General features: G+C 36.7%; 2 protein-coding genes across 3 annotated transcripts; one reads left to right on the top strand and one right to left on the bottom strand.

The window, feature by feature from the left end:
- Positions 1 to 646: 646 nt before the first annotated feature.
- On the bottom strand, positions 647 to 10,610 carry LOC128993115 (probable proline--tRNA ligase, mitochondrial). 2 transcript variants are annotated; one of them, XM_054416882.1, is made up of 9 exons: positions 10,549 to 10,610; positions 9,599 to 9,713; positions 6,255 to 6,432; positions 5,333 to 5,406; positions 4,168 to 4,429; positions 3,212 to 3,393; positions 2,182 to 2,400; positions 1,166 to 1,368; positions 647 to 768 (listed from the first exon to the last, which is right to left on the bottom strand). In XM_054416882.1, exons 2-9 carry the CDS (start codon positions 9,710 to 9,712, stop codon positions 657 to 659), a joined length of 1,344 nt encoding a protein of 447 aa, XP_054272857.1. In that variant the 5' UTR covers position 9,713; positions 10,549 to 10,610; the 3' UTR covers positions 647 to 656. The 2 variants fall into 2 exon arrangements, with proteins under 2 accessions (XP_054272857.1, XP_054272850.1); XM_054416875.1 differs by lacking the exon at positions 10,549 to 10,610 and adding an exon at positions 10,372 to 10,429.
- A 199-nt stretch (positions 10,611 to 10,809) lies between these two features.
- On the top strand, positions 10,810 to 24,279 carry LOC128993088 (NHL repeat-containing protein 2). Its single transcript, XM_054416848.1, has 11 exons — positions 10,810 to 11,053; positions 12,066 to 12,232; positions 12,905 to 13,064; positions 13,978 to 14,258; positions 14,862 to 14,999; positions 20,343 to 20,551; positions 21,387 to 21,612; positions 22,101 to 22,283; positions 22,773 to 22,880; positions 23,364 to 23,541; positions 23,735 to 24,279. The coding sequence occupies exons 1-11, from the start codon at positions 10,900 to 10,902 to the stop codon at positions 23,971 to 23,973; spliced, it is 2,043 nt and encodes a 680-aa protein (XP_054272823.1). The 5' UTR covers positions 10,810 to 10,899; the 3' UTR covers positions 23,974 to 24,279.
- The last annotated feature ends 1,785 nt before the right edge of the window (positions 24,280 to 26,064 follow it).

Here is a 26,064-nt window from a genome sequence, read left to right as displayed (position 1 = left end):
TTTCATCCATTATGTTTCCATTACGTTGTGCTTACACTTCTCACAATTGACAAATTTCTATGGGTTTTAAGTTTAGGATCAAAAAACTGCTGGTACCTCGCAACTACAAATGTTTTCATGGCAGCACACATTTTATAATTTTATAACATAAATATGAAAATAATTATTGGCAGCACAACGACACTTCCATGGTGACGGCTCAACGGTCGTTGAGTAAGCAAACAGGTCTTTACTTGAAAGTGTTCAATGGTTGCGAAACCAAAGGGGTCAGACGGATACATTCCTAACTTTCTGAATATTCCTTGTATTACCAAACTGTTAAGAAACTAGAAAATAATAGCATTAAGCTGGGGTTCTAGGCTCGGAAGTGTAGAGCGGAGTCTGCTCTCCTCTTGTCTTAATGAAATTTAATTTAATTTAAAATTGTTTTATTTTAGAAGGGAAGTTAGGACAAGTCCTCTACCACTAGGAGAGGAGGAGTCCTCTCTACCGAGTATTCCCTTAGGAAAAGTACTGTTTTCCTAAAAGGGGAGCAGAATGAGACCGGACGAGTGGAAAATCGCTTCTCTGTACTCCACTTCTGCGCCTAGGAAAACCTTGCTATAAAGGGATGGAAAGAGAATCAAGATAAGTATAAATGACTATCACAGAAATATTTATTGGTAAACACAGGCTCTGGCTTTTTGACACGAGTCTACGATGACAGGAATAAGATCAGATGGTGCGTGTAGACTGGACTGTCCACTGTACGTGTTTATTAACTCCACACTGCAACAAATGCAATCATCAGTCAATGTAAATAGTAGATAAATTGCGAACACTGCCTATTCAATGGTTAAATTTATAATAACTTGACTAAAATTAATGTCTCAGTGAATTTGAGAGATAACAACGATTTTTTTGTTATAAGAAATGTTTTTTTATTTCTCAAGCTCAGCTCGAATCGGCCTATTTTCTGTGAAATACCCCAAATTTCTGTAAAAATCCAAATTTTTATATTTTTAATCATCCAAATGTGGTATAGTTGAAAAATTGATTCTGATAATTGGAGTTCTACTCGATTATTAATTGAACAAGTAGGCAGACGAGCCACTCACAGAATATGCTACGGTATAAAATTATACTTTTCTAAACAATTTGATCAAAGATATACTTAAGTGAGTACCGTGGGTCTGATTGAGCAGCTGCTTTCCCAACCACCAGCACTTGAGGGTAGCCTGTCCGTCGGGCGTCTTCCACTCTCCGACCGATCGTCATGTGACAACGATCGTCAATGACAACATTGTCCTTCAACTCTGCAACTTCCTGTAGAATCCAGTAGATCTCTTCTGCTAATCTTCCTGTAGCCATGCTCTCTTTACTTCCATCCTAAAAAGTTGATAAAAAAGGATTAACAACAGCAATCGAATTTAAAATTAGTTGATTGACAACTTAAATGTGAACGTCTGATGTGAAACCTAAAACGTGAAAAATTAATACAAAGTAGACTCCCACCTATACGAACAACTTTTAACCGGACTACACTCGGTAGGAGTGTCATCTCTTTAACTAGATAATTTTTATCAGAACAACTGTTTAACCGAACTGTATCGGAAGGAAGTATGCGGTACTGAAAGGACTTTTCTCATGAGAAAAATTTGAAACCAGTGATCACGTGTATAAATACAGTGCTCTGAAAAATCTAAGTAAAATATTTATGTTGGATTAAGTGATGCAGGAAATGCAATAAATAATATATTGCAGCTGTAAAAAATTTTAATAGTTGTTTCTTACATATAAAAGCTAAAGGACATCTGATGTTTTGTGTTTACAAGTAACTGTCCCAAAGTGTCTATTTTTACTATTTGTACGTAATAATCCTCATTGGCTTCTATAGTATGGATTAGAGGTTACTGATTTAACAAGTTATAGGGGACGTCGGTTAATAAGGTAGTGTTCTGTAATTATTGTTGGGGGATTTGTCTTAGCTTATGCGTCCAGTTACAGTGGAAAGGAGGGTTTAAAATCACAGATTGTTGCGTACGTAATTAAGGGAGGCTCTCTCGTACCCTACACCATGCACTACTACATGTTCCACTCAAATGTTTCTAATTAATAAGCAGTATTCAAATTGATATCCCCAGATTTTACAGTTAAAATGCCTTTCAATCAATTGATTACTAAGTTAAAAACTTGTTGGACCTTTGGAGGTACGATGCAAAGAGTGTACGGTGCGAGGACAGCAGGCCATCTCAGGTGATCCTCGCCACTCATCACCTCCAAAGCAGCAGCCACCAGGCGAGAGAGACCGAGGCCGTAACTCCCCATGACCAGCGGGGCAGAGTCCCCAGCCGTACCAGTCACGTACTTGGCTTGTAGGGCAGCCGAGTACTTGGTGCCCAGTAGGAATGTGTGGCCAACCTACAACAACAAATACACAAGTTGTACTCAATAACTCGTTTATTCAAAAGTGATATCAAACATTGCATGAGCCAAGTCAACCTAGTAAATTTAACTATTGACACAGAGAAATAAGATACAGAGGTCTCGGTCAATGGTCAACTTAAGTGGTGTCTAGCACCAGTCGCTGCTGTCTAGAGCGAATTCTATTCGTCATCCCCTCCCGCTCTCCTTTCCCCCATTGCTGTCACGTACTACAGCGCTCACGCTGTAGGAAGACCCTGTGAGCTACAACTTCTGTACAAAAATAAAAACGCTATGTGGCCATCCCCGTTGGAGCTCTTCCTTGCTCGTTACAAGTACATTTCTAACCCAACCTACCAGAGCTAAAAGCGCATAGATGTCCCAAAAGCTTGTATCCTCTGTATCTTGAATCTTTATGCTATTGACTTACTCATTCATTAAATATAAAATCAAAAGACACTGTCTATCAGTGACAAATGATCAGACACTGTAATACCATTTATCCATCAAAAAAACTATAAGTAACTTTTGAAGAATCCCAAATCTGAGGACTTTTTTAATGGGGAAGAGCATTGAAAAATTGAATGGCACTAAGAGTGAGACGTCTAAGGGGTTTGAATGTGCTGATATTCTTAGGTTAGAGTTATGAAGAAGCAAATATGATTGGGTGGTTATGGTATATAACCGAGTTCCTCTGGAATATAAGTACAGGGAAATGTTAGAACTTTGCAAGCACTATTACCACTCGGCTACCCTGACAATCTATTGTATGTTCTTTTTTAACAAAAATAGGCTACGGCCCACACACCTCAATGCCCTTGGTTTGTGTAACATTATGGCTGCCACATTTGTCACAGTTTGTTTTGCCACTCTCACAGTTCCAGCTGTGACTACATTCGCCACACACTGCGAGTTCATCGTCACCAATGTCTGCTGGGTAATGAAACTCGTGGGACGTCTCTCCGCCCATGATACCACTCACTCCGACCACTGAAACCAACATTTTTAAATTGAAACTGGGATTGTTGGGGGAAAACAATTAGAAGAACAGTATGATGCTTTAATGTAGATCTTTGTTAGCTTGCTGGTCTGGTGTTAGAACAAAGGGGCTTCGTTCCCATGTTCAAATCCTACCAATTACCAATGTATTTTATCCAATTGATGATGATGCTATTTACACCTTTTGAATTATAAATGTTTTTCTGTAAGGTATTGGTTCCAAGTTCATCCATTTGTTAGATGGCATCGATAATTAACAATTATCAGTTAATTTATATGGGCGCCACCTATGTGCGCATTTCAACCCAAATACAAGTTAAGGATGAGTGTAGAATGGTGTGAGATGATCTGTGTAGCTTTGATACTGGCTCAGATCAGCTGTTTCATTAGCCAGGATCATTTATTTAAAGCCCAATGATCAAGAACATCTGGGTCCAGTTTAGAATCGTCAAAACAAAAAGCTACTGTAGACTTTTCTCCAGGTCATTGATAGCCCTATGACAAATGACATCGGTGTCTGGAAACGATCTCGCTTGGAATTAAACCAATGACTCCCAGATTTGAAGGTGAGCTCTTTAACCATTCGGATACCCAGAAAATTGTTCTACGTGTAAAATTGTACTCAATAATATTTACCTGAAATATTTAACCTAAGTTTCCTTGATAATTAACCTGAAACACCGGTATCTTAAAACTAGGTAGCCTACGATCCAAAAGATACAGCATAATATATTTACATTAAAGATTTTTCAATAAAACATTTACCTTTCAAATATTGCACTCCAATAGTCTCGAGTATCTGCTCATAAGCCTGGGAAACCAGCTGATATGAGGCTTTGGCGGTTTCTTCGCTAGTGTCAAAGCTGTAGAGGTCATTCATAACAAACTCTCGCGCACGAATGAGACCGTATCGTGGCCTCATCTCGTCTCGGAACTTTGCAGTCGTTTGGTAGACAAGCAGCGGAAGACGTTTGTGAGAAAAGCCGGGAGCCGAAGCTAGTAGAGCTGCTACGCTCTCTTCATGAGTCTGTGTGTAAAAAAGGGGTCAAACAGCTGAACATATCTTGTCAGACAATCCTTAACATACGAGTAGGGACGTAATAAATTTGCTATAGGCCTATGTTTCAGCAGTTTCGAGTCGCTTATGCGAATTGATCAATGATCAGTGATGTAGGCTAAATAAACCTTACCGTAGTGCTTCACATACACTGTAGTTCATAGAAACGGTTCGTTTCTAATACTTAGGCCCGGTTCACACAAGCGAATTATCTAGCTGACTAGGCTGTGACTAGGTAAGCCCGGCTGGGTAGCGGACCACAGGATACACCGGTTCACCTGAGCGACATGTCCACGAACTAGATGAAAATATTGATATCAAAACCACTCGGATCCATCACTGGTGCACAATGAGAACAAAGGGATGAATACGAGCTGCAACGCGACTACCCGATCGCTCGTGTGAATGCTCCCATAAGGCCAATACTGCTGTGCTAAGGTGTACTGCTACGCCGCTAGAGCGAGTGACTGGGTAGCTGCCATGAGTGACTGGGAAATGGGGCCCGACTATGTTTTGGGACACCAAACTTGAACGCGGCTAGCTAGTCGTCGCCCTACGCTCGTGTGAACAGCTCCATTTGATCCTGTGGTCCGCTACCCAGTCGGGCTTACATAGTCACAGCCTAGTCGGCTAGATAAGTCACTTGTGTGAACCGGGCCATACTTTACTTTGAAATGGTGACCATACGAAAGTAGGTATTTCAAGAATATTTGTGTATATTCTCTAGACTGACTAAGTTAGACTCTCGTGACTAAAAGACTAGATCAAGAACAAAAGACAACAGACAAAAAGTAACTTAAGTATAACAAGATTTAGTTGAAACTGTGGTAACACTATAAACTAAGAACTTGAAAAGTTTTATCTTTTACCTACAGGACTGAGAATAAAGTTTCTCCCATGTCGATCCTTAACATGAAGTATTTCAGGTCCCACAGCTGCCAGTCTATCTAGAACAATACAAGATAATAAATTCGCTTATTTACAACTAATCCAACCCCTTACTTCATAATTGTGTGACAGTTGACCTAATCCATTATATCTATCATCAACATATGCATGACAAGAGGCCTAACAGCATTTCAAGGATTGTATTGAAATAAATATTAATGTTACCTTCTGGCAATTTAAGTTTTTTGTAGATTACTTTGCGTTTTAACAAACAGTGTTATCATCAGGTAGGCCTAACCCACTTTTTCTTCGACTTCAAGGCTTTAAATCTGGTTCTCAGTTCATTATATCTTGGTTTTGTAGTATCCAGAATTAATCATGTGTGTACACGAGATGAATCCACCCCGACAACATTACCGATCGGTTGTTAAATGTAATTTTATGTGTTGTGTAATGACTGTTTTATGATGTTTTATTCAGGACGAAGTGATAGCGGATTACCTAATGATGTTAGGCCTACTGTGTTGCCAAAACGTGTATTAATCTACAACAAACTTGGAACGCCAAAAGGTAACATTAATATTTATTAATATTTGACGTTTCAGTAGTAAATGTAATGAAATCTAGTGTAGGAAATTAATTGTAATTGGTTTGAAAATCCAAACAAATGGATAGTCCAAACTACGTCTGGTCCAGTTTGTTTTGAACTTTGGTTCACTAACTTAACTTACTTTTAAACACTAAAAGTGAATTAGGTACAGTCTAATTTATTCAAATGGCAACAATGTGTAATAAACATTTTTTGGCTGATCAAAATGTCCCAAATTCACAATCTTATTGTCAATAGAATTTTTTGAAATTTTACACTTTTGATGTTTAATGGATAAATTACAACTACAGTGTTTACCTGTCTTTTGCCAAAGTTCCGAAGGCGTCAACGTTGGACAGATAATCTTCTGGGCTCCAATGTTATTCAAACTGTTTTCCACCAGTCTCGTTAGTTTGTCTAAAGCCTTGACTCCCAGAGGCAGCATGTAGAAAAGTCCCGTGTGACTGTGAGCTATGATGCCTCGGTCCATCATCAACTACGGACATCATAACGATTACCACAAGAATCTTTAGGACAAAGTATATTGACATGACCATTAATTCCTCACGTGGAAACTTTATCTAAGTACTTTGCCATGTTATGAGGAGGATAAAACAAAATGGAAAGATGAAGCGAAGGACGCCTATTTCTCCCTTTTTGGATCCCATTAGAGTACAGAGGTCTCGGGAAACCATTGCATTCAACTCAGAACTTGTTCTCATTCAAAAAAGAGGGCATTTAATCAGGGGCGGACTGGCCCGCCGGCCCACCGGCCAGTGGGCCGATACGCCTTCTCAAAATTCCAATATTTGCGCCCTCGTTAAAGGAAAAATTCATAACAATTTTTAAAAAATGAGACGAGACGTATTTTTAGAAAGCAAGAGGAGAAACTTAGAGTAAAAGTTTCAGCAGTGAATAGCAAAACATAAAGTCGGGTGTGATACCTGAATAGACACTATCGACAAGCGAGAGCAAAGCAGCTCTTCTCTCTCGTACGTGTAGGCCTACTCCGAGTGGAAGGCACTTTACTCTGTGGTCTGAGCTACAGCTGTCCTCTTCCCGCGTTATTTTACGCCGAACCCAAAAAAAAACTGCACTGTGACTGCAAAAAACTGCATCCGACCCGACATCGGTCGGTGTCACGATGTCATGTCGTCTGTGGTAAACAACTAGTGAAGATAATTTAATATTATTTCATATTTGTTATAATATTTAATTATTGCTCACACTATAACTATTTCACTTTAAGTCACATTTAATTTTTATCAATGTCAACTCAACTCTCTTGTAAAATGGCGTTTGCCGTGCATGTAATAAATAAATAAAGAGTGTGAGCTGCCAATTAAAATGTGTCTCTCTTTAGTGAGTGTCTGATTTGTGTCTCTCTGTCGTAAGCTTCAATTTATTTTTATATTCTTTACCTACACAGGAAACATGAACGAAAGTAGTATTGTAGTATCAATACTTTTACAAAATTTAAATTAGATTTAGTGACAGTGTATATTTGTTAAATTAACCATTACACAGTAAAGGTTAAACAGTAAACAGTATTTTAATATGTGGCTATCGCCTATTAACTAATTACTAGAGGTCGTCCAGTGGTCGAAACTCGACCAAAAATATGTAATGTACGGACTTCTCTATTTTCACCCCATACTGTAAATAAAACATGTGATTGGAGTTTCTTACATTTGTTTTGATTTTCTGTTTATATTTCGTTGTTATTTCGTCACCAGCATGGCAACTCATAAATATCCATGTTAATTTTTTCAAAATTTTAAACTCATTTTTGTTCTTATTTTGGGCCTATTTTAATTTATAAAGGGATTCTGCACATCTACAGGAAAATATCTTTCCAACAGTATGCGTAGATTTTCCTTGTGATGTACACAAGCTGAGAAAAAAGGTTTTAAAGAAACATGCTTACCTATTAATATATAGATAGATTTCAATATGCACTATGGCACTAATTTGGTCAACTTTCCTATTTTACTTACACATAGACAGCACAAAATACCTTTCTTAGTTTTCTCTAGGCTATGGCTTCCATTTTGTTTGTAGAAATTGGTTAGGTAGGCCTACTTTAGGGTTACAGTTTTGACTTAATGTAATGCTAAAACAGTTTAAGTCAATAAATTGGTTTGTTCACAGTGAAACCGTATTGTTTGTGTTAAAATAATTTCATAGAAATCTAAAATATATAACTTCTGTTAATTACAGTGCCAACAAATACAGCAGTTGCAGGTTCAGGTTGTAAACAGGAAGCACATGATTTATATTGTATGCATGCAGCCAAGTCATGCAAGGGAAAATAGTGAAAATACACAAATATAATACGAAAGAACCTAAGAAATTCATTTGTATTTTTAGTTTTGTTAGGATATTTACTGTCAGAATAGCGCCAAGTCGTGTGGGTAAATAGTCTAAATTTTGTAAACCAAACATTGACCAATAGTGTCAATTATCAGATTTCTGATTTTCCACTGTTAATGCCTCTAGATTGCCTAAAAATGCGAGTTTACAGGTATCATTTTTAAAAAATTTCCCCCGGACCCCCCTCTATACAGGGGGGTATTCCATACCCCCCAGACCCCCCGGTGTGCGCCTTCGGGCTGGTCAAGGTTTACGCCCTAACAGTGTACCCAGTCCGCCCCTGCATTTAATTTGTCACTAGCTCATTTAGGTGCCTATTTGGCAAAAAAGCAGTGGACCTTTCGATGAACTAAAAGTACTGACTCCACATATATCAAAGCCTAGGGCAGATTAACTGTAGATATATCAGATCAACAAACATACCTAGGCTTTCAATGATCTCATTCATTAGTATAGAAAAGTATCATGTTAGCCTCAATGGAATTTTGTTTAAGCCATTGTATCATATTTAAAAGTATTTTGACAGCACAAATAGGGTTTCATTTGCTATCATAACCACCATAAAATAAAATTTGCGCAAATAGGTTACATATTGTTCTCACTTCTTTTATTGAAGTTGAATTGAGAAGAAAATGTAACCTAAACCACTGCTGCTTTTGCTTGATACTATCTAATAAAAGGCCTTTTTGTTTTGTTTAGATATCTCATTATTTTATTGTTTGGTCTCTTAACATGTTGGCTACCACAACAGTACTAACAGTACATGCAACGGCCAGTTTCTATCCATAGACTTCCGTCGCACGTATGCAACGGCTGGTCACATTGAAATAGACTAACGTTGCATATTTGCGTCGGTGTCCCAATATTATTAAAAAGCTTTGTAACTGTCTATTTGAAGGCCCTGAATTCTCCTGCAGTAGTCTAAAGGGATGTCTGTCGCATATGTGCGTCACTTGGTCTGTGGATATAATGCTTAGTAACATCATATTGTACCTAGTTGGCAAAACAGTTTTTTACTTTGCTGCATCACTGGCCCGTGGTCTGCGTGTACTGTTAAACAAGTGACTCCCGTTCTATGTGTAATTGAAATGATACCTCGGTCCGTGGCAATGACTGCAGCGTCACCAATACGTAGCGATCGGTAGCGAAAGTGTTAAACTCCACGCTTCCAAACAAACTAATCTAAGTATAAATGAGAACACAAAAATGACAAAAAATTCAAAATTTAACTTTAACTTTACTAATCTGATTGCAATCAGGTTCATCACTTAATAAACCGTTAAACCTACTTTTAGGCTTTTAGGAAGCAAATCATTCTTCTTCACTTCAGCTCCTCTTGGTACAACAGTTGTTGGTTGAAATAACTTTGAGAGTTTGTGACAAAACGGCATCCGGTTGACCATCCTGAAACACAATTTAAATCTGTTGTACTTAAAATGCCTTCACTGACATAATGTTCAATGGCATGCATCATTAACAAAACTAATTAGGTAAAACTAAACAACAGTTTAACGTTCACTTGTATGATGGTGGCAGATAAAAAGCACTGACCTAGTACAAACGTGTCAAATTGTATCTTAGGATTAAAAACTTGTTAAAAATCCTACTGTAAACCGATAATCACAGCTTCTTGAGGAAAAGAAAATCTCTGGCATAAGTTAAGCATAATATTAGTACAGCTCCGGTGTACCGAAATGCTAAATGCTTGAACGAAATAATATGGAAGTTTTTTTTACAAAAGGGCTGCACTTTACGTCCTACACTCATTCGAATGAAAATATAGATCGATATATCGATTGTTTGATATATATTATTTGATTAGTTAGGTAACTTAAGGTTAACCTAACTAACCAACCGATATATCGAATGAAACAATCGATAAATCGATATTTTCATTCGGTTGAATGAGTGTAGGATATAAAGTAAAGTGTAGCCCAACTTATTAGTAGCCTAGTTTAGACAGTAAACAGCTAAATGCATTATTTTTATCTTTATTTATAAGTATAATGCTTAGTTTGTTTTTTTGTTATTTCTAATTTCTTGTAAGTTACCGTAGCCTTACTTATTTTTGACAAAGCCAAAGTCCCTCCAATTTAAGGTTAACTTAAATTAATCTATTGTCTAATAACATATAAAATTAAGAACTTAGAATTCTTAATTGAGCTATGAAAGTGTAGTGTAATAATAAACGCAACTAAATGAAAGTATTCCTTATTATCTTTTATCGTACTTAGGCGACTTAGGTTATAATCCAGTAAATATACAAGACAAAGACATCAGACTAGGCAGACGACACACGACCACACGACACAACCAAACCAACAACCAACAAACAACAAGCAATGTTACCAATGCAATGAAATGAAAACTAAAAAACCCTGCATAACTTCCAGGCTTTCTTTTCTTCTTCTTCGCGTCATCGTCGTCGCTAAAAGAAATCGTCTGTACGTCTGTTTGTTTTCTGTTTTGTTTTGGTTTGGAGGTTAGGTAGGAGTGTTCTATTAATCTGTAATATTATTATTATTAGTTATTTATTATAAAAAGAACGGCGATACATCCGTTTTCATTTTATTAGGTAAAATATTTTAATATGGAGTTCATTACTGACATATATGAATGCAGTTCTACATTGATAGAAGATTTTAACTCTGTTGAAAAGAAAATTGATGGAGACTTAATAAAAAACTATATTAGAGAAAGAACAAACTCAAATGGGAACAAATTACCAAAGGATTTCCACATAGGTAGGTATATAACGTTTTATAGCTTTCTCTGTAGTATTAGTCGTGCCTTAATTTTCTCACAGATGAAATTGATCATCTCAACCTATCGAAGGTGCTTTATTCAGATTTTTCGGATTTATGCACGCCTTAGTCAGTTATTGTAGACCTATCTAGAGACCTTCAATGAGAGCGTTCTGGGAACACTGACCGGTGCACCGTTACATGTTCCCAGAACGCGCCCAATGTCAATGTTGATCAATACTGATCCGTGTCATTTAAGATTGGCCCATCATTACCATTAACAATTGAGATTAGAACGCCACCTAAGTGCGTGTCAACTTCAGTATCCAATAGGTGTGTATATGTCAAAGTTTGATACATTTTGTTTCAACACTTTTATAGTAGGTAATACAGTAGAGTCTCGCAAACTAGGTGTAATGTGGACTGGAAGGGTGCCGAGTTTGTGAAAAGCCGGGTTATCGGGAACTAGGGTTAAAAATAAGAACAGTAACATTTTTCAGCTTTTAATCCACCTTTTTTATTTGTATTTATATTACAACTCAGTATAAAGTCGTCAGATATAGGCCTAGTACAACAAATCCTTGGTACCTACCTTACAAATCAAAAAAATGTATAGCCTACTGCACATACATATTTAACCCAAAAAATCAATAATTTTCTGAGCGAGGTGATAGCCTAGTTATTCAGACTGCCGGATTATCGAGTGCCGAGTTTGCGGGACTCTACTGTTACTGTTATAGATGAATATTGTTCCGTTAAATTTTGTTTCTTTAGTTGAAATTTTTTTATGAAAACAAACTGCTGTTTAAGTAGGCCTAGATTAACTTATATCCCTAGGCTGAAAGTGATATAGGCCTACTGTAATGTTAGACCCAAGCTATTTTGATCTGTGATTTGTATCTTTTATCTCACTATGAATTCAGATTGTACCACTTTTGCTAGGGATCTATTTTCCAACGAATGATTTTGTTACCGGTAGAAAATCTGTTTAACAAAACTGTTTTTATTTTAGGACTGGATTGGATAAATACCAGCAAAGCTCTATCATTTGAAAAGGAACTGAAAGGAAAGGTCGTCGTTTTAGATTTCTTCACTTATTGTTGCATTAACTGCATGCACGTTTTACCTCAGTTAAAAGAACTGGAACATCAGTTCAAAGTTGAAGATGGTTTAGTAGTGGTAAGTGCATTGGCAAACTTTTGGTACCGGTAGGTGTAAGTTTATATTTGAGTTTTCCTAGGCGGATAGCGGAGTTGGCTCCCTGCTCGTGAGTTGTCAGCTAGCTGAGTTTTGTCTTAAGACGCAGATTTGTCATCTGGCGAAGAGCGGAACGATTATTTGAATACTAGGAGTAGGTAATGAGGTGAAGTCAATATAGACACAGAATATAGACCTTCTTGGAAGATATTTTATTGCACTTGGAAGAGGAGGAGAAGGAAGAAATGGAGTGAATAACAATCACAGCTGCATTTAGTTATGGAGAAAATATACAAAGTGACACACTGAAAACACATGCAAAATTTGGAAATGAGTCTGTGTTTAAAGTTTTAATCAAAAACACTAAATTTTATTTTATGACAAACTTTAATTCTAACAGGTTTCTTTGATTGGCCAAAAACAATAATTTCTTTTAATGTAACTTAGGGTTTTTCAGAAATTTTGACCATTTTATAATGTGACATTCGCTCATAGTTGAAAATAATAAACAAGTTGTTAAAGTGCAAGTTGAGAATAAAAACTGTTTAACATAATGTCAGCAATGTACTAGAGAACAAAGGTTCTTTTTTTCTGGTACGAGTTTTAGATTAGCATTAAGTTAAATTACAAGGTAACTGATTTGATTTTTGACAGATAGGTGTTCACAGTCCCAAGTTTGCCAACGAACACTCGACTGCCAATGTGAGAGCTGCGGTGGAAAGATACGAGATAACTCATCCAGTTGTGAACGACCACAAGGAACACCTTTGGGACAGTTTGGGCATCTGTTGCTGGCCTACGTTGGTCGTGGTCGGTAGGTAGATAATCTGTACAGTACTTATAACTTATGTAGTTCATTTTGTTAGGAACTCATCCCTCAGTTTCCAGCATTTTTGAAACTATTTAGCATCTTTACAGCCATTGACTTTTTAGACATTCTGTATATATGGACTAGCTGTAGCCTAATTTTCATTCAAAACAAACATAGCTGAATAAGTCACTTACAGAATGAGCTACAGTCTAAAATTGATTTTTTTTTCACCTTTTTTGTTACTGAGATAGTTGGGACATAACAATTACTATATATGATGTCAATAGTGTTATGAAAGTAGAATATTGCTTGTTTGAATATTTTAATGATAGCATTGGGCATTGATTATTGATTTGATACTGAAGTAGAAAGATCTATTTGGACCAGCTGTAGCTGATTGTCAGTGGCGATCCCAGGGGGGGTGGGAGGGATATCCCCCCCCCTAAATATTTATTTTTGATTAGCTAACATAAATACTATAAGCGTGAGCATGTTTTAGAGTTCAAATACGTTTTTAGGCTTAAAATTCCAATTTTTTTCTGGAACCCCCTTTTCTCTGGGGGATACATATTCAATACCCCCCAGACCCCCGGTGGTCATCCCCCCCTCCCCCCGAAATGAAATCCTGGGACCGCCACTGCCGATTTTTTATTCAGAAAGAATTTAAATGAGCCCCTCACAGAGCAGGCAATCATATTAACATTTTGTCTTAATTTAAAGTTAGCGTATTCAACCGAAATCAGAAATTGACTCTAGTACACTCTATCTCTATCTTAAATCAATGTCCATTTTGATTTAAAAAACTAGCAACAACTTTAACATGGGATGGAACATCTATCAAAATTCAAAGTTACAGCTCTACAATTTTCACTAACAATTTGTTTGACTTGACATTTCAGCTAACTGTATGTTATAGGTCCCAGAGGTGAACTTCTTCTGTACTTGATGGGCGAGAGTCATGAGAACTTATTGAAAGCTTTTGTACTAGAGGCTATCACACTGTTCAAGGACCAACAGCGTATCTCGGACCATTCAATCAATGAGATTGGAGCGAGCAAAGAATACAAGAAGAATGAAGAAGTTCTCAACTATCCGGGCAAAGTTTGTGTGATCGAGAATGGCTCAGGTAAACTGTTGGCCGTAGCAGACACAGGAAACCACAAGGTGTTGGTCCTGGACCAGTGTGGGAACATACAGGTAAGCCTCCATCACTGTTTATGTTCAGATTAGATATGTATCGTAGCGTCACAAAAATTATTGAAAATGTAAATAAAACTAGACCCTAAACGTAATTAAATTACAAGTATTATTCTGCCAATCACTGCCTTTACTGTCAATCAATAATAAGTCAGAGTCTTCTATATTGCTATATGCTCTTTTCTCCATATTGCCTTTGATTAGGCCTATTGTTTTATTAATGGGAAAGGATATGTCAAAAAAATAGTTAACGGTGGAATCTCATTGAATTTGAGATCAGCATTCTGCTAACCTAGTTTGCCAGTCCTCCAAATTTAATTCATGTGATTGAATCAACCTAGGGCCTGCTGGTAGAGGTTTCGTTTGTAGAGAATGGGCAAGACGATTACACCTAAGATTTGTTAACGATCCAAGGTGGTTTATGAATCCTACAACTTATTAGTTTGGAGACAATTGTGAAAATGTTGGGCTTTTTTCATCCTAGGGGTTTTAACTGTTAGCATCTTTCTTTTTAGAAAAAAGTTCAAGAAAACCAACATACGAGAAATCAAACTTTTCACGTTTCACTAAAGTAAAGATAACGCAATCTGTGTTCTGTTTCAGTACATTATTGGATGTGGAGTTAGTGGTTTGAGAGATGGAAGTTTTGAGGAAACTCAGTTCCATGCACCCCAAGGACTTGTTTCCATCGATGAAAACACTGTATTTGTTGCTGACACAGAAAATCATGCTATAAGGAAGGTGGGTTGCTTATACGTCTTTACTGCACAAATATGTTACAATTTGATTAATTAGAACTAGAAGTTAGGCAGAAATTAGCAGATTAAAAAGTATATGCAAATATGAAGTTGCAGACTTGATTTATAGATGTTAATTATTATCTTTGTACCGTATTGATCAAGGCACATGTAATATTAGATTTAAATTTTAATTAATTTGAGTAATAAATTATTTTCATAATTTTATTACCCACTCAAATGTTTGAGTGTTGTGTTTAATTGTTCATGGTTGATCAATATATTGATATCAACATCAATGTGCGTTTTCGTATGTTCGTGTTCTATGTACTTATTTATTAAATGAGGACCTTCATATACGAAGGTGAATAACGAAGCCTTGTACGGCCTGAAGATGGTTCCCTGTGAATTGAAACTATATTTGCCACAAGCAGCATTTTGGATAACTGAATGCAGGTATTTGAACCATTATAAATATTCAGACGTAATCAGGAGGCTGACAACTATTGAAAATACAATCAGATAACCTAAATATATGTTTATATTTTATCTCCTGCTATTGTGGTGAGATTGTGAATGTCTTCTGCGGTTGTGGTGAAACGTGAACCTGTGATTACGGTGAAATTGTGAACATCTCCTACCATCCTGGCGACATTGTATTTGCTTAGTAATAATAATAATATATCTTTATTGTCGTTTGGTAATATAAACATTACAATAGACAAGGTCAACATGTTTTGTTATGTTACATAAAATACTAAATATTCTACAGAAAATGTTAAAATAAAGTTAAAAGAATCTTAAAAGGATAAAGCATCAGTAATAATAAAAACTTTGAAATTAACAGGGAAAAGACCATAACACGAACAAAGAATCATCAAGACTGCTTGGCCTCACATGTAAGCGTTGAAAAATCTTCATTCTGCAAAAACTCCTCAACTGAATAAAAAGCACGACTTGTAAGCCAATCTGATAATTTTGACCTATACAAATGAATACTTTCCTGATTTCTAAAATATATTGGAAGTTTATTAAATAGTTTTATTTGCAAATATTTATAACTTTTGATAACCTGGCTTGAGGAATATATAAATCTTTTGATTGTCTGGTGATATACCCATGGATTGAGTTGCAAGGAACAAATTTATTCAGATTCTCTTTAACGGAAACTAAATTGTAAAAAATGAAAATATTAGAGTGTCATGATTTTATTTTCAGCAAAAAATGCTTTGCAACTAACCCTATCTGGAATTTCAAACATAATTCTGAGAGCCTTCTTTTGCCATGTAAAGACCCGGTGAGCTCCTGAGCTATTACCCCACAGTATATTGCCATACAGCAAGTGTGAGTGAAATAAACTGTGGTAAACAATTAGAAGTGTTGGTTTAGAAACACAATTTTTAAGTTTTCTTATCAAACAACATACTCTTGACAATTTTGAAATGATATTATTGGTATGTATTTCCCAAGTGAGTTTAGAGTCTATGGATATTCCGAGTAGTTTGACAGAAACTGCATTGTCTGCTTCAAGATTACGCAAAGTAAAACAAATTTTTTCTGTTTTATCATGATTTATTTCCAGAAAATTACTTTCAAACCATAGCTTACCCAATTCAATGGCGTTTTCTATACTTTGGTTTGCAGAGTAAAAGTTGTCAGCTGATGAGATGAAGGTTGTGTCGTCAGCATATAAAATTGTTTTGCAAGGTATGGAGTTTGGCAAATCATTAATATAGAGAATAAACAAAACCGGACCCAGTACCGACCCTTGAGGAACCCCAGCAAGGACCTCCTTAAAATTTGACCTATCTTTTCCTAAATTAACAAATTGTAGTCTTCCACAGAGGTATGATTTAAAAAAATTTAGTTCGTGCTCCATTATTCCATAAAATTCTAATTTCTGCAAAAGAATTGTATGTAAGACCGAATCGAAGGCCTTACTGAGGTCTAAAAGTGCCACACTAAGATAACCACCAGATTCAAAACTATCCAAAATATCAGACACCACCGATTCTATAGCCAAAGTAGTTGAACGACCCGGTCTGAAACCAAATTGGTTATTGTTTAAAATATTATTTAAGTTAAGAAAATCAAAGATCTGGGCTTTAGCACAGGATTCAACTATTTTTGATAACACTGGAACCATTGAAATTGGTCTATAATTTGAATTAAGAAATTTATCTCCCTTCTTATAAAGAGGGATTGTTTTACTGATTTTTAAGCAATTTGGAAAGGTTGAAGTAGAAAACACCAAATTAACAAGATGAATCAGTGGTTCCATAATGTAAGGAGCTATGAATTTTACAATTTTGTTTGAAAAACCGTAAGTATCTTCACTGTTTGATGGATTAAGAGATCTTATTATTTTTTTCATATCATTCTCTGTTACCAATTTCCACGAAAATTTATTTCTAGAACGATTAGCGTTATTTAGAAAATTAGAGAAATCCAAACTCCTACCTTGCTCAACATGAGCCTTCTCTACCACCTTTTTTCCAACATCTATGTAATGGTTATTAAAATCATCTGCTGAAAAAGGTGGAACGGTATTATTATGTTTGAAAAAATCCCCACTTTCTGATTTTACTATTTGCCAAGCAGCCTTACATGTATTCCTTGAACTGCTAACAAATTTCTCATTATAATTAATCTTAGCCGCTTTAATCATAGTCCTATATTTTTTCCTATAAACTGACAGAGTTCTCTTTAAATCATCATGGCTTGCTAAATTAGGCATTTTTGTTAAATCTGCAAGAAAAATAACAGTATCTTGCATTTTCCTTAGAGATTCATCAAACCATTTATTCTTTAATTTACTCTTATAATCATGCCTGATTTTCTTAGATATTCTAGGACAGTTCAAATTGAAATAATAAACAATAGTATTTAAGAAATATTCAAAAGCAGTGTTTACATCTAGAGTATGAAAAATAGGCTCCCAATTCGCATTACACAAGCTCAATGCTAACATGCCAAGGTTCTCCTCATTAAGTTTACGAAAAGAAATTTCTTTGAGTACATTTGGTGCTATATTTTTAATTATAAGTTTAAAAAACAAAATGGGATGATCAGATATTTTATAATCCCACACCTTATGAGTGAATTGATGTTGATCAATATTTGTTGCGATATTATCAATACATTTATCCCCTTTGGTCGGGTATTTAAAAACATGATATAAGTTGAAAGATTTTAAAATACTTTTAAGCGATTCAGTACAATTGTCAGTTTTTAAAAAGTCAATATTAAAATCAGCTCCTAGTACAATTTTGCTAGAAGGTTTTTTTGACAGAACGAATGATAAAAGTTTTTCTAGATGATGAAAAAAAACATTACAATCTGAAACAGGCGTTCTGTATAGAGAAATGAAAACAATATCAAATTCATCAACATAAATACATGCAGCTTCAAAAAGGCTTGTGTACACAAAATGAGAAATATCAATCACATCATACATAAGTCCCTCACTAACCAATATAGACGCACCTCCATGGGGGTCATCCTGCCTGCAAAAAGATGCTGCAAGGGAAAAGCTTTTTGGTATATACAAATCTATTTCTTTTTTAACCAACCAATGTTCGTTTATGAGTACAATATTGCATTTTGATTCCTCCAAAACTATTGCCAATTCAGGTAACTTATTTCTTAAAGACCGAACGTTAATATGAATTACATTTAAATTAATATCTTTTAAATTATTTAAAGCTGCTCCCTTTGCAGAAGAGGATGCCCCATTGGAGTTGCCTCTAAAAAAGAGGTGCTACAGATATTCACATTAGAAGCACTCACACTGGCACTCACACTAATTTTGGCCTTTTCACTATTCTTCCCACACTGTGACACTGCTGCTGGAGGTGGTAGGGGGGCAGATGAAGTTGACAGACTAGTAGTTACATGAGGTACAGGCGAGCTGGACGCCTGTAGTTGGCATACTAGAGCAGGTCCGACTGGAGAGGGAGCGTCTTGTTCGTTGAGAGTAGGAGATTTTGTGCTACTTGGAGCAGTTGAGTGGTGCAGTGGTAGAGGTGGGTATTCTTTTACTGACTGAATATTCGGTGTAGCCAGCTTAGTTGCGAGGTTGTTGGAAGCAAGAGAATGTGATGAGGAAATCAGTTTCTTAATGCAGTCCACAAATCCTTTAAAAGACATTCCATTTCTGAGCGTTTCTGTGGTAATTTCATCGAGGGTAACAATTATGATTGAAGCTGAAGTGTTCTTTTGGAAATTAAGTAAATTTTTCATAAAATGGTGAGGTGAAACTCGGTCTCTAATACATCCCATGGGGGAGCAGATTAGTGTTTCCAGATTGTTTTTCTTAAAATGGTTTGTTAGTTGTTCGAAAGCCGAGTCATAGTAGAGTGTATAGTTCTGTAGGTTTGTAGACTTCTGGTAAAACTTTTCCTTAGTTACCAAGCTGTATATTGTTGCACCTTGTTTGGATTTCTGGAATGTCAAGTTTCCTCCACAATAATCTGATTGGCAGGGTCTACCAAATTTCTCCCTGAATACTGTAGCTACTCCTTTGCTCATATGTTTGGGACAGTTAAAATCAGCAGAAATGCAGTGAGCAAAAGCACAGCTGGCATTACTCGCAAACAAATCAATAACTTCTTTCATATCTGCCTCTATTAGCTGTATGTTGGATTGCTGCTGATTATGTTTAATATCATCGATGGATGTCTTGTTGACTATTTGTTTAGTGTTATCTTTAATACACTGTAACAACAAACGAGCAACCTCCCTTTTACCTCTGTAACTCAAATGCAACCCATGAGCTGTATGGTGAGTTCTTTTTAGTAAATGTGTGTCAAATATGTAGATGTTATTCATACGGGCCGCCAATTCCTGAATGTAGTTATTGAGAATTTTAACCTCTGTATGCACTAGGTCATTAGGTCCAGCATCATGTCTCTGGGGGACTGTGCAAAACAAAATGGTTTTGTTTTTATCAAACTTTTTTAATTTGTCCTCAAGGCTCTTAAATATTTCTTTAGTTGAACCATCAAAAGTGTTGTTTGTTCCTCCCATAATAGCAACAAATTTACTTTTCTGTTTCAATGCCACATCAACAACATGCAAGAGGCCTGTATTTGGCATTACGATTCCTGTTGAACCAATCTAACAGGAATCATACCTTGCTTCCCAAGGTAATGGTAACATTATCATCGTCTAAGACAATTGCAGCAAAATCGGGAATGTTTTTGCACAATTTACACAGACGCTTTCTGCAATTGAAAACCAAGCCTTTCGCACACCAAAATAAATAACCATGCAAAAAACGACCGGGACAACTGTTTGTCCGACTCCTTCTTAATTATCAGACGGATCAAGTGTCAATCCTTTACAGATAGACTTGAAGTCCCGGAGGGTTGAGACCGTGGTGGGGGATGGTATCCAGGGTGAAGACAGACTTGGGGGCAAGGAGGGGAGAGCACAAAGGATATCTTCCCCCTGGGACTTGGTCCGAGTGTCCCCGGACATCCTGCTCATAGCCATGGCCGGGAGTCACCAGCTCTGGGCTTACTACTTGAATGACACTGTGTGGTGGAAGAATAAGTGAGTTTAGCAGTGTATATGATTTTTTTTAAATTTATGCCTCAGAACTTTTCATGTTACTTTAGGCTAGACCTAGAGGGTCGTTATCACTATAAAATTCATTGTTGATTGGCAGGATTTGAACCTATGACCTTGTGCACCACGCTCTACCACTAGACCAGCTCCTTCCCCTACTTGTTGACATTGTATGAGAAATTAGGGTCCTACGTAGCTATAATCATTGACTTTAAAGTCCTCAAAACTACCTTAAAGACCATTCCTTACATGTGAGTAAACATGCGCTTCTTTTTCATACAATCACTCGTATATGCATCCGCTATTTTTAGGTATATTTATAATAATGTGTTAGTATGATTTTAGTTATGGTTTTTAGTTTATGTGAATCAACAGGATTTTTCAACATCATTAATTTAAAGCGATACACACCTATGTACCTTTATTTAAGCTGAACATGAATATTAGGTGAAGTCAGAATGGAGTGAGATGATCTGTGTGCTTTGGTGACTTAAGATCAGCTGTTTGCATAGCAAGGACTATTAGTTTAAAGTCCAATGACGTCCGTTGGCCGTTGGTTTTTAGTTTATGTGAATCACCAGGATTTTTCTATATCATTAATTTAAAGCGATACGCAACTATGTATCTTTTTTAAGCTTAACATGAATATTAGGTGAAGTCAGAATGGAGTGAGATGATCTGTGTGCTTTGGTGACTTAAGATCAGCTGTTTGCATAGCAAGGACTATTAGTTTAAAGTCCAATGGCCAAGTATGCATAATGTTTAATGTTTTTTCAGTTTTTACATAATAACCAACTATTAAGCTACTCTTTGTGAGCAGACAATGCAAGGCCGGTGTGTGCGAAGCGGTTGTTGGCAGCGGCAAAGAAGAGAACCGCAACAACAGTTACCCAATGAGAGCAGGCCTAGCGCAGCCCAGCGGTTTGACAGTGGCGAACTGTCGACAGAGTGCGTACGTGGCGGACAGTGAGAGTTCGACAGTGCGAGCTGTCAACATTGTCGATGGAAAGGTCACCAACGTGGTTGGTGGAAGTGCGGACCCTCAGGTAGCCAACACTTCTTGTCACATTTTTCCCATATAAAAACCTATAACATTTCACAAAAATGTTCAGCTAGAGACTACACCAGTGACCCAATTTTAAGCACTGAGGTTTCTTGGTACTAATCCGAAGTATAACTAATAGACGTTTTACATTTTTTACTCATGAAACTTGTAGGATGTTCTATTTTAATGTCAAGCTGATGGGAAAAATTATGTGTCAGTCTCCTCATATTGTTTATTGATGTTTTTCTTTGGTTGTCACCAAAATTCAACCAACCTTTTGCCGAGTAGCTCTCTTGAACCGGCCGTAGCGTAACAGCCCAAAAATGGATGGGTGCGGAGCACGGTGCATTCATGTATTGAGAAATTGAAGAAACATGGATCAATGATTACGCCCTGCTCAGATGAAGCGTAGTGAGACAAGGAACCTTATTGCAATGACCAACCCCTTACCAACAGTTTATTTCATCTAATAACCTTAATCTGTTGTAGAACTTGTTTGCGTTTGGTGACAAGGAAGGGTGTGGAGTAGACGCTAAGCTACAACACCCGTTGGCCGTTGCGTGGAGTGACCACAAACAGCTGTTGTACGTAGCCGACTCCTACAACCATAAGATCAAAGCGATTGATGTGTCCACGCGAAACTGCACCACACTCACGGGACCCGACCTCACAGTTAGTAATATTTATTTTGCCGGACCATAGTCAACAATCCTTTATTTAGGTTTACTTTTTTTTGCTCCTCCCAGTCATAGCCATTTATTATCAAAAGGATTTTTCCATCTCCCTCAATAATAATATAACAACTGATCTAAGCTAAAGGAACTGACACTAAGGCCACAAAACTTTGACTTAATGACGTAAACGTAAACAAACAAATTTCTTTTAATCCAGCGCTGTCCAGATGTTATTGCTGTAGACATTCATTGTTTGCCGCAGAACTGTAGTTAAACATTTTGCACACATACCACACGACTGTATTATACATCCATTAATTTTATATTGTGGTTCTGACTTTTAAATCAAAGAAGATTTCAATACCCATGTGTCCAAACTATGGAAGTCTATTGCACAAGAGAATATTTCTCATTAAAATGGATCATTCAAAAACTGTTGTGCTAACCGTTCAGTAAAAATTAGTTATTAAAATGTTATCTTCTTTAGTTCAATGAGCCTGGTGGACTGTGCACTTCGGAGAACCTCCTATACGTAGCGGACACCAACAACCACTGTATTAAAGTGATCAATCTGGAGGACAACACGGTTAAAAACGTAAGTTTAGTTTATAATGTATGATACAGCTGATCAATTAAATTAGCAAAGAGTAATCAGACATTCATACTATCATTGGTCGTATTATGGTTCTTTTTAACTATCCTACCTATACATCCTAGGACGCTAGGCTCTACCTTATAACTATTTTATACATTACTTCAGACTAGTCCTAGAGGGTTGTGGCATTATCGCGTAGATAATCCATTGGTGGTTGGCCAATTTTGAACCTGGGACTTTGTGGACCGAAGTCCCGTGCTCTACCTCTACACCAGCTCCCAAAGATGGTTCTGTATAACCTCATTAATAATGACTAATCAAGGACCCAAGTCATCCGAATTGATAAATCTGATTTAAATGAAATAGGGAATGATAATAGATTCCACTTTGGAAACTTACGCACATAATCACTGTGGAAAGTTGGATTTTTCAATTTGAAAAATATTTGTAGGTTAAAACCACTCACACATGTCACTCTTTCAGATGGAGTTGAAGTTTGGCAAAGCTGAACCAAAGGAGAAAGCCTTCTCGCCTTCACATGAGAGTTCTGTGTCTCTGTCTGTTAGCGGAGGGCGATTGCAGCTGTCTGTGGTTGTTGGTGTTGCAGCTGGTATTAAACCTCTGAACGAGACTCCGGCTGCCTGGAGCTTATCACTACCTGGTTTGTATAGCATAGATCCAGCAATCGTAAACAATAATACGAGGGCTATTCATAAATTGTGGAACGTTTTCGTCTGACGCCAATAGGCCCAGCAGTTAAAATTCAATGTTATATTCAAAGATGTTTGTACTAACGAGGTTCGACTGTACTACTATCTGCAGGTGTGATGAAAAATTGATTTTTCATTTTCTAGATGATTGGAGCGAGACAGAGTCCGAAGATGGCAAGGACGAACTCAGCAAACATTGGTCTTTATCTTACCCTCCAACTCCTGCGTCTGGCAACGATCGTGTGATCGTACGGTGCAAGCTGTTCTACTGCCACAAAGACGTCTGCGCCGCTAAACAACTTACGTTTCTTGTCAACGTAGCGTTCCAAAATACTGGTCCAGCTGATACGTCTCACAGTATCAATTATCATTTCAGTATTTAGTTCATTATATCAACCAAGTTCAAGTTCTTTTAAACTGAATATTTAACATTATTGCTGGTGATTATGTTTGTCACTACACTTCCTTATAAGTAGGAGTGTGAAATGAAAGTGCAGTTACATTTTAACCAAAGCTGTTTGTAAAATATCAAAGATTAACTACGCTGATAATCCACATTATTTTTAACTAATTTTAATGGTATGTATTAGATTAGAGTTTTTTTTGCATTTAACACAGTTGTGATAACCCAAATGCCTTTAACGTTTCAGTATTGCTTATTATATTATTGTTGAAAATATATTTTTGTTACCGACTACGTTTCATTATTCTTTGTGATATACCTTGCCAACCTTACCTTTCAGTTATTTTCAAGCAATAAAATTTCAAACAGTGTTTCCTGTAAAAAATTTACATTACTAATTTATAAGTTATATTTACTTTCTTTGTCAGTCTTGTTGTCCAGAGTTATCCGTCCTGTCCTATCTAGCATCTACCACCAGTGGCGTTCTAGGACCTAGCCAGGGGGGGGGGGCATGGGAGGTATGGAGCACCCCCCTAATAAAGGAGGGGGGTCCGGGGGAGGGCGAATGTGGAAATTTCAAAGCCATTTGGTGACTTTCTAAAGCTATTTTTAACACGTTTTTAGCGAATTTCCCATATAGGGAATAAGCTATTTGGACCCGGGACCGATTTACTTTTTCGTTTTGAGGTCCTTAGAGGCCAAAAACACCATCCGTTAAAATTCATATATATATATATATATGTGTCCGTTAGCACGATAACTCCAACAAAAATTATCCGGTTTTGATGAAATTTGGTATAAACTTGTAAACCTACATGTATTCGAACGAATTCTTGAACCAGCATGATCGGACCAAGGGAACAGGGGTTTAAGGGTGGTTTTATGGGTTAAAAAAGGGTTTTTCCCATTTTTGACCCTAAAAACATAAAATTTTGGAATTTCTTTCCCAACCATTTTGTAGAGCTTTAAAAAATAATTTAGTATATTGAAGCATTGTTGTATGCCTAATATTTACGGAGAAAATTCAAAAAATGCAAATTTAAAATTCCCATGTTATTCTTATGGAGAAAATGAAAACTGTTGTAGTTTACTTGTTTATGGATATATGTTGATCAAATTTGGCAAACTTATTTATTTCATCCTATACTATTGACGTTTGGTCAAAAAATACTGTTTACCTTCCCCGTAGCACCAAACCTAAGCACTCGTTAAATCTAAAGTTATTTAAATTGGGAATAAATATGTCTTATTTATGGAAGTATTTGAGTAAACATGTAATCAGACAAGTTGAAATTCGCTTAGTCTGCAGGTTTGCTGCGGCGGGGGTATTTAACCTTACGTTTTTCTCCATTTCATAGATCATGTCACAATATGTATAGTATCAAATTCAGTAATAGCATTGACTATATAAACTTAAACACTAGTGTTTATGTAGTCAATGAGGCTACTGGTGCTACTGCTTATGGGTGATGCCTGTGTAAGTTAGTAGCTTGCAGACAATTTAAAAACTAGGGACATGAAATTAGCAGTTTCCCTGTCCTCGCGTCAGCTGGCTGACCGTTGTAAAAATTGGATGATGCTTGCATAGCGTAATATTGTTTAATTCATCGTGCTATATTGCCCCACAAAGTTTATCTATGTGAAACTTAATACTACTCCTGCCATCGCTTATTTTGTTTAATAAAAACTATATTATCTCTGTTTTATAACATTGCGTGTTTTAAGGACGAAATGTATGTTTAAATTAATTTTTCCAGGGTCCAAGGGGGGGGGGGCTCTAGCCCCTGTAGCCCCCCCCCCTTGGAACCGCCACTGTCTATCAAACTGGTAGGTATAATGTGGAGATTTCCAAGAGCTATCCGATTTCATCCCTATTTATCTGCAAATATTTTCTTACCTAATGAAAATTTTATAATGTATTAAATACGATATTTTTACTTTTTATGCTAACTTGTGTTAACATATGTGCAGATTGGCGGTTAGTTGTGCATGAGAGTAAAACAAGTAGGGTACTTTCTCCCTGACTGGGCCTCTATGTAAAATCTTGTAAAAATAAATTAATTACAAGAAG

This window comes from Macrosteles quadrilineatus, unplaced genomic scaffold (genome assembly GCF_028750875.1).
Source record: "Macrosteles quadrilineatus isolate MER2022 unplaced genomic scaffold, UCM_ALF_1.0 Scaffold_1__1_contigs__length_201487025, whole genome shotgun sequence".
In the NCBI taxonomy this organism is placed as follows: Eukaryota; Metazoa; Arthropoda; class Insecta; order Hemiptera; family Cicadellidae; genus Macrosteles; species Macrosteles quadrilineatus.
The sequence above is the reverse complement of the archived record's forward strand: the minus strand, read 5'-3'. Positions and strand labels throughout refer to the sequence as shown.